The 8,073-nt window shown below is 56.2% G+C and overlaps 1 protein-coding gene across 4 annotated transcripts in view; it reads right to left on the reverse strand.

Annotated features, from left to right (window-relative positions):
* WIZ (widely interspaced zinc finger motifs) overlaps positions 1-2,153 on the reverse strand; it is a 50,670-nt gene extending 48,517 nt beyond the window's left edge. For 3 of the 4 annotated variants that reach the window (XM_010568869.1, XM_010568867.1, XM_010568868.1), the window contains exon 1: positions 1,679-2,153. In XM_010568869.1, coding sequence (XP_010567171.1) covers positions 1,679-2,048 — 370 coding nt within the window. In that variant the 5' untranslated portion in view covers positions 2,049-2,153. The remainder of the gene's footprint in view (positions 1-1,678) is intronic. The other variant, XM_010568866.1, reaches the window with a different exon arrangement.
* Positions 2,154-8,073: the final 5,920 nt, after the last annotated feature.

Consider the following 8,073-nt stretch of genomic DNA (forward strand, 5'->3'; position numbering starts at 1 on the left):
GGATCAATACTATTTAATATTTCCAGCAACAACATGGATAGTGGGATTAAACACACCCTCAGTAAGTCTGTGGGTGACCCCAAACTGAGTTGATACCTTGCGGGAAGGGATGTCATCCAGAAGGACCTTGACAGGCCAACATGACTTCTTGATGGGCCAACATGAACTTCATGAAGTTCAACGAGGCCAAATGCAAGGTCCTGCACCCAGGTCAGGGCAATCCCCAGTATCACAAACTGGGGGATTGAGAGCAGCCCCATGGAGAAGAACCTGTTAGAGCAGGTTCAGAGGAGGCCACAAAGATGACCCAAGAGCTGGAGGACCTCTCCTATGAAGGAAGGCTGATAGAGTTGAGGTTGTCCAGCCTGGAGAAGCGAAGGCTCTGGGGAGACCTTCCTGTGGCCTTTCCATATATAAAAGGGGCTTATAAGAAAGATGGAGAAAGACTTTTTATCAAGACCTGTAGGACAAGGGGCAACAGTTTTAAACTGGAAGAGGGTAGGTTTAGATCAGACCTAAGGAAGAAATTTTTTACAATGAAGGTGGTGGGACACTGGAACAGGTTGTCCCAGAGAAGTTGTGGATGCCCCATCACTGGAATTGTTCAAGGTCAGGTTGGAGAGGGCTTTGAGCAACCTCATCTGGTGGAAGATGTCCCTGCCCACGGCAAGGGGTTGGACTGGATGACCTTTGAAGGTCCGTACCAACCTAAACCAGCCTATGAAAACTTCCCTGCTCATCCAAGAGCCCTCAGAGGAGAGTTTTGCCTGGAGCTGAGACAGGGATGGACCCAACAGGGTCACCCACGGGTGACGGAGATCCCCCACCCCATAACGGAACATCCCCTGCAAGAGCAGCCGCTGCGTACAGCAGGTTTTCACAATTCCAAGGGCATCCCAGTATAGCTCCATGCCGGCATTGGGGGCTAACCAGTCCTTGCTGGAGCTGCTCATCCCCCAGTACCCACAAAGCACCGGCGGCACGGCTTCCCCGGCACCGAGCGGTGGGGCAGAGGATGATGCCTTCACCCTGCAAGTGCACAGCCATCCTCAGCAGAGCTGGAGGAGTGTTTCTGTTTCGAGAAGAGGGGAATTCAGCAAGGCCAGGCGCAGGTGGCACAGTTTCACTCTGCTCAGCACGACCGTGGCTTCACCAGCAATACCGAAAACACATGGGTCACCGCCGCCATGGCACAGCACCCACCTGCTCCCTCCCAGCACGGCACCAGTCCCACACCGACATGCAGCGAAGCACGAGAACGGGCAAGGTGTCACCACTTGGGGACACCGTCGGTTTCGGGTCCCAATGTCATACCAGGGGAGATGAACGGTCTCCAAAATGCCGCTGGCTTGACCCACCGCCAGGTTTTGTGCCTGTCTGTGGTGCTGAAGCCGGATGGCGGCACAAGGGCACAGGGATGCCGGCCCGGCATTTGCACCCTTGTTTCTCCTTCCATCAAATCCACGTGTTTCTCACCATACCGTGGTTCCCACTTCACCGTGGGATGCTGAGAATTGCCAAGAGAGCAAACACCCGCCGCAAACCGCTCCAGCACGATCGCGCGACCATCAGGCAAACCAACTGAATCAACCTGAGCATCACCAACCATGCACGAAGGGCCAGGAGATGTCCCCATCCCCCCAAGTAGCCACCCCAATGGCACCGACTGGGGACTTACCAGCCACATCGTGCGCTTCCAGGGCAATGTCGGGCTCCTGACGGGAGAGCGACGAGAAGAAGTCGGGATCCTCTTGCAACGAGTGCAGCTCGGTGCTGGAGGGTCCCTTCCCCTCCCTGCTCATTGTCGCCAGATCATCCCCAGCGTAGAAAGCATCTTCCTCGAGCTCTGTCTCTGTTTCCACCGACGTCCCAGATAAAGCTGGGTTCTCCAGGGGCTTTTTTGCATCTTGAAGGAAAGCGGCTCTTCGTTCTTCGCCTTGGGGGCACTCAAGGGCAGGAAAAGTCTCTTTGTTTGGCTCTGGTGTCATTAACAGGGCTCTGCCTCCATCTCCTTGGCGCTCTGAGAAATTAGGGACAGCTTTCTCCATCCCTCGCCGATTGTGCTGTGTCACTCGGAAAAAAACACTGCGCCGGCACTCGGGAGGGTTGGCGGCCAGGGACTGCCAGAAAAATCTACAAGAAATAAGATAAAAGAGGAGAAAATTAGAAAAGAGACTGGATTTTGCCAAGGTGGAGGAGAAACAGTTGCGGCTGCGCCCGTGCCGGGAAAACCGACGGTCTCGGCACCTTGCCATGGTCACCAAAGCTCTCAGTGTCCTGGAGCCAGGCAAGACATCGGGTCCCATCACTCCCCCCTCACAAAAATTGGTGCTGCCGGTAGCCAACACGGTGCCAGGTCCCTGCCAGTGTCAACGGACCCCAAAAGGTGCCACTTCTCCCCAGTATGAACCTTCTTTCCTCCCCTCTGCATCGCCATTTACCAGGGGAACAGCACACCCTCCACCCTCTGCCACACACTCCACAAAAAACCCCAATGGCCCCCAAATTCGTTATTTATCCCTCAAAAAATTCAATCCCCACAATGCGGTGCTGGGAATGGCGCCAGTTTGCACCCCTGGCAGCTCTGCTCCACCACCAGCTGCCCCAAAATCAGGGCAGCTGACCCCAAAACCAGAGCACGTATGGGGTTTTGGGATGCTGTGCTGCATCCTTTTCCCTGGATGAATTCAAGCAGATGGGACAAAGTGGTACCTTCACACTGGGGGACACTCAAAGGGTTTGGGGACCCCTCAAATGGCAACTAGGTGCCAGCCGCTCAAGTGTGGATCCCCCCCAAAAACAAACCACCACCCCAAAACACCTTCCACCAGCCGACGCTGCTGCAGCTGCAGGTTAAAGGCTGAAAAATAAAATCATTAGGGGAAATAAAGAAGAGTGCTCAGGATCCTCATCTCTGCGGGGTGAAGATGCCAGGTCGAATCCTGACCCGAGCAGGCGGAGCAGGGAAAAATAGGAGGAAAGAGGCGCTAAAAAGCCGGGCTTATCAGCTCCACTGGAGGATAAAGGCACAGGAGGAGAGCGAAGGAGCTAAATTTACCCCAGCGAGAAAGGAGAAGACAGAGAAGAGACTATAAATACCTTCAAGGTAAGAATGCAAATGAAGAGGGAATTATTCAAGCTGGTGCAAGATGTTTCCCCGCCCCGGGGGCCGAGGGAGGAGAACGATGGAGCAAACCCCAACGCCCAGCGGCCACCCCGAAATGCCACCCCGAAATCTCTCCCGCCCCAAAGCGACCAGTGCCTGTCGCTTCCCCGGGGAACAACGCCCGGAGCCAACGTGGGTTAGTTTGCCAATAGGAAGTTAAAATAGAAATTCAATTAAATAAATTAAAAGTAAGCTGGCTCCGCGCACCAGCGTCTTTCTTTTGTGAGGATCGGTAGTGCTGGCTGGCTTCGATTTGTACGGATATTCCACCGGCATCGCCCTGAAATGGCACCCGATGCCAACGCTGTGCCGGCAGAACACTCTTGCCCTGAAGAGCGGTACCACATCGACACTTCCCCCAATTCCATGGAGGGCTTTTGGGGAGCAAACCCCAAATCTGTTGACGTTTAGGGGCTTGCCGCGGTGTCGGCTTGGTGCCAATGGGCTGGGATGAGGGATGCTCCGCCGCGATGAAGCCATCCATGCCGGCTTACCGGGGGAAACAGTGGATTGCGGCATCATCTTTTACCACTATCCAGCTTAAATCCAGTCCGACACACACGGCACTCCCTTTTTACCACATCTCCCATCGTGCCACAGTGGCTCATCCATCGTGCCAGCAAGGAACGTCGGAGAAGCCTCCACATCGAGCGGTGCCAGCAGGATGGGAGCCCAGCAGCCGGTTCAGCACCGGCGTTTCTCCCTGTGTTTCCCGGTGTGCCGTCAAACGGCGAGGAGTCGCCCCAAAATGTGTCATCGCCCCGCTGCAGGGAAATAAAAAGGCACTGCAAGGCACTGGGTGCCGGCAAAGCTGGCAGGGGACAGGCAGGGGACAGGCAGGGGCACCTGGGATCCAGGGGGAGAAAAGCCATTGTGGAGTTTTGCCTTTTTAATCGCAGCCGCATCTCAGGCCAGTGGAAACCCCGGCGCATCCCTGAGCCAGGGGGATCCATCCAGGTGAGAATGAGTGAAAAAAAAGCACAAAATGGGTTTATTTTGAAAAGCTGCGGGTTTTGGGGGGGGGGATGTGGGTTTGATCTGAGCCAACTCCAGGACGGCATCTGGCATCCCTCGGGGACCGCCAGTTCCTTTCCCTGGCAATAAATCGCAGCATCCCTTCGGCACCACGCTTGCCGGCTCGCTCCAAGCCTTTGCTCACCGAAACGTGTCTCGCTGTGGCCGTGCCGAAACTCCCGTGCCGGGAATGACACCAAATCCCCCACCCCGGCATCGCGCTCAACATCACCCACCAGCACCTCAACCCACCAAAACCCCAAACCCAACCAAGCACAAGCCGGTGCAGATGGGGGGGACATATCAGTGCCAAGTCTCCCACCTCGCTCACCAAAAAAACCCAGATTTTTCCAAGTTTTCCCTTTTTTTCCTTCCCAAAAAACCACAGATGAATCCATCTGCTGTCCCGGCACCTAAAAACCCACCATCCTCCCCAAAAACCCACTTGGCTGTTTTCAAGCTCATCAGGGCAGGGGGAAAAAAAAAAAATAAAAAAAAATAAAAGGGAGTTTCTTTTCTTCCCCGGCTCGCTCTGCACCAGCACCCTAAAAAGACCCGAGTGCTCACCGTAAAGTTTAAAAAGCCTCTTCCCCAGCTCTGCTCCCTTCCCAAGCTCGCTTCCCAAGCTCTGCTCGCTTCAAGGGTGGGAGCTGGACTGCGGAAACCCTTCCCCCAGCCCATCGCCCCAGAGCCATGCAAAGGCGGAGCAGAATTGGGACAATTTAAATGCTAAACCGGTTAAGTGGGGACAATCGCTGCCTTCCCTGGAAGTCAAGAGGAAGGGGCCTTTCCCCAGGCCAAACGGCTCCCGGCAGAGTTTCTGCAGTGGGTTACCCTGCGAGCTTGCTGCACGCTTGAGTCAGGAAGGCTTTGGCCGGGTGTTTTTTCCCCTGCGGGGTTTTCTGGTTTGGGGTTTTTTTTTTTTATTTTGCCTTGCAGGGAGAGCAGAGCCACAACGCAGGAGAACAGCACTGGTTCCTTCCCCCTCCGTGATGGTTCATGGCCAAGCGTGCAGGTCCGGCACGCTCACCACACACTTGAGCTGGGTGGGCTGTGGCTACAGCTACGTATTTTTTCCCTGCGTGGGTTTTGTTTTTTTTTTTTTGCCTTGCTGGGAGAGCAGAACCACGACACAGGAGGACAGTGCCGGTTTTTCCCCCTTCAGATCACATCACGACCAAGCGCGCAGGGTCCAGCATGCTTGTAGCATGCTTGAGCCGGGCAGACTACGGCCACGTATTTTTTCCCCCCACGTTGCTTTTTTTTTTTTCCTCCATGGGAGAAACCTGTGGCAGAGCAGATCCATGGTGCAAAATAGCACTGGGGTTTTTTGCCCACTCCGCGCTGGGTCACAGCCAAATGCGCGGGGTCCGTCCAGCGCGCTCACGGCGTGCTTGAGTCAGGCGTGCTATTGGCCATGTGTTTTTATCTCGTGTAGGTTTTTTTCATCTCTGGGAGAAACATGTGGCAGAGCAGAGCCACAACGCAAGAGGACGGCACTGATTTTTCTCCCTCCGTAGTGGTTCACGACCAAGCGTGCAGGGTCCGGCATGCTCCAGGCGCCCTTGAGTCAGGCAGGCTACAACCACGTGTTTTTTAGTTCGCATGGGTTTTCTTCCTCTCTGGGAGAAGCCTGCGGCAAAGTGGACCTGCAGCACAGGAGGACAGCGCCGTTTTTTTCCCCCTCCGTGGCAGTTCATGGCCAAGCGTGCAGGGTCCGGCACGCTCCAGGCACGCTTGAGTCGGGAAGGCTACAACCACATGTTTTTCCCCGTGTGGTTTTTTTTTTCCCCTTGCATGGCAAAACCAGAGCCACGATGCAGGAGGACGGCGCCAGTTTGTCCCTGCTCTGTGCTGGGTCATGGACAAGCACACAGGGCAGCGTGCTCCTGGTGCACTTCAGTCGAACAAGCTACACCTATGTATTTTTTCCCCCGCGTGGTTTTTTTCCCCCCTTCCTGGTAGAAACCTGTAGCAGAGCAGAACCACAACGCAGGAGAACAGCGCTGGTTTTTCCCCGCTCCATGCTGGCTCACAGCTGAGCACACAGGGTCTGGTGCGCTCCCGGTGCGCTTCAGCCAGGCAGGCTACAGCCGCGTGTTTTTTTCCCCGCGGGGTTTGTTTTTGTTTTTCCTCCCCGGAAGAGACACGGGGCACAGCGGAGACACGGCGCAGGAAGACGGCGCTGGTTTTCCCTCCTCTGTGCCAGGTCATGGCCAAGCGCACAGGGTTTGGCACGCTCCCAGCACACTTGAGCTGGGCAGGCTGCGGCTGTGTATTTTTTTTCCCCTCTGCATGGTTTTTATTCCTCACATGGCAGAACAGAATCACAATGTAGGAGGACGGCACCAATTTTACCCCTCCATGCCAGGTCACGGCCAAGCTCGCAGGGTCCCGCACGCTCAAGCCAGGCAGACTCCAGCCACAGGGGTGGTTTTTTCCCCCCCACCACGTTTTTTTGTTTTGTTTTGTTTTTTCCTTGCTGGCAGAGCAGAGTCGCAATGTGGGAGGACACCGCCAGTTTTTACCCCTCCGTGCCAGGTCACGGCCAACATTGCAGGGTCCAGCACGCTCCCAGCGCACTTGAACCGGGCAGACTCCAGCTGCGTGTTTCTTCCCAGCGTGGTTTCTTCTTCCTCGCATGGCAGAGCGGAACTGCAACGCAGGAGGACGGCGCTGGTCTTTTCCCCTCCGTCCCAGGCCACAACCAAGCGCGCAGCGTCCGGCACACTCGCGCCAACGCCACTTACGTGCAAAACACATTGCAGCCATGAAAAACAACTCAGAAGGGGAGCAAGCGCTCCGGTTTTCGATGTGAGAGGAATTCAGGGAGGATCCAGGAAGCTCCCAGGGCTTGAGCTGGGATCCCGGATAATTTCCTTCCACGGGGAAACCTCAAGCAATTGGCAACTTCCCTCCCCGGTGTTAACGAGCTCGTTTAGCAGAAAAGTGGCTTTTTTTTCCCCCATCCCGGAGACTGAACGAGCAAAGGACACGTCCCCCAGGGAGCTCTTCCATTTCTGCTCTGATGGTCATGGCTACAAGCTGGCAAATCCCGTGCCAAGGGCTTTCGTTGGGATGCAGGGCTTTACTGGCGCTGGGATCCTCAGGGAACTCAGCTGCGGGGTTGTCAGCGCTGTCGGAGGGGGATTTCATGCCGTTGAGCAGAGACGATCCGTGCGCCAACTCCTCTAAACGATGTGCCAAGGAGGGAAATCCAGTGTTGAGCCATGCCGGGATGAGCCAAAAGCTGCTCCAAGCGGCGCCGAGCCATGCCAGGATGAGCCGAAAGCTGCTCCGAGCGATGGTGGCACTGCTCTCACCTTCGTGCCGTACAGCGGCGGTGCCGGCTGGGCTCCGACCCCACTCCCTGCCATCGAGCTGCTTGGGAAGAGGAAACGTTCCCGGCACCGTGCCCGAACCCACCGCCAAACCCACCGGCACAGCCCATCCATGGCATGCAGTGAAACACCGTGGCATTGTCATCTTTACAGCCCCCCGCCGGCTCCGACACCACTCTGGCTGGTGGAGGAGGGAAGATTAAAAGCTCCCAGTGGACATTACGAGGTTGTCCATCGCCGGATGCTCGTTTAACCTTGGTTAACGAGCCCGGCAGAGGTCGGCCTCCTTCCACCAGCACAGGAACAGTGCCGGCGATCGCGGCACAGGTGAACCAGCACGGGGAACGGGTGAAGGGAAGAATTAGCAGGGGTCTGGATCCATCCCTGCCACATTCCCAGCCGGCGGATGCCAAATCCGTCACCGCTCGGGTACCGGGCGTCCCGGTGCTGCCGCCTGGCACCTGCTGCACGCTGCCTGTACTTACGCCCCTGCCAGTCCCGGATGCCTGGGTCCCCTCCTCAACACAGACCCCCCCCCTCTCCTCCAGACCC

This window comes from Haliaeetus leucocephalus, unplaced genomic scaffold, assembly GCF_000737465.1.
Source record: "Haliaeetus leucocephalus isolate CR32 unplaced genomic scaffold, Haliaeetus_leucocephalus-4.0 Scaffold261, whole genome shotgun sequence".
Classification (NCBI taxonomy): domain Eukaryota; kingdom Metazoa; phylum Chordata; class Aves; order Accipitriformes; family Accipitridae; genus Haliaeetus; species Haliaeetus leucocephalus.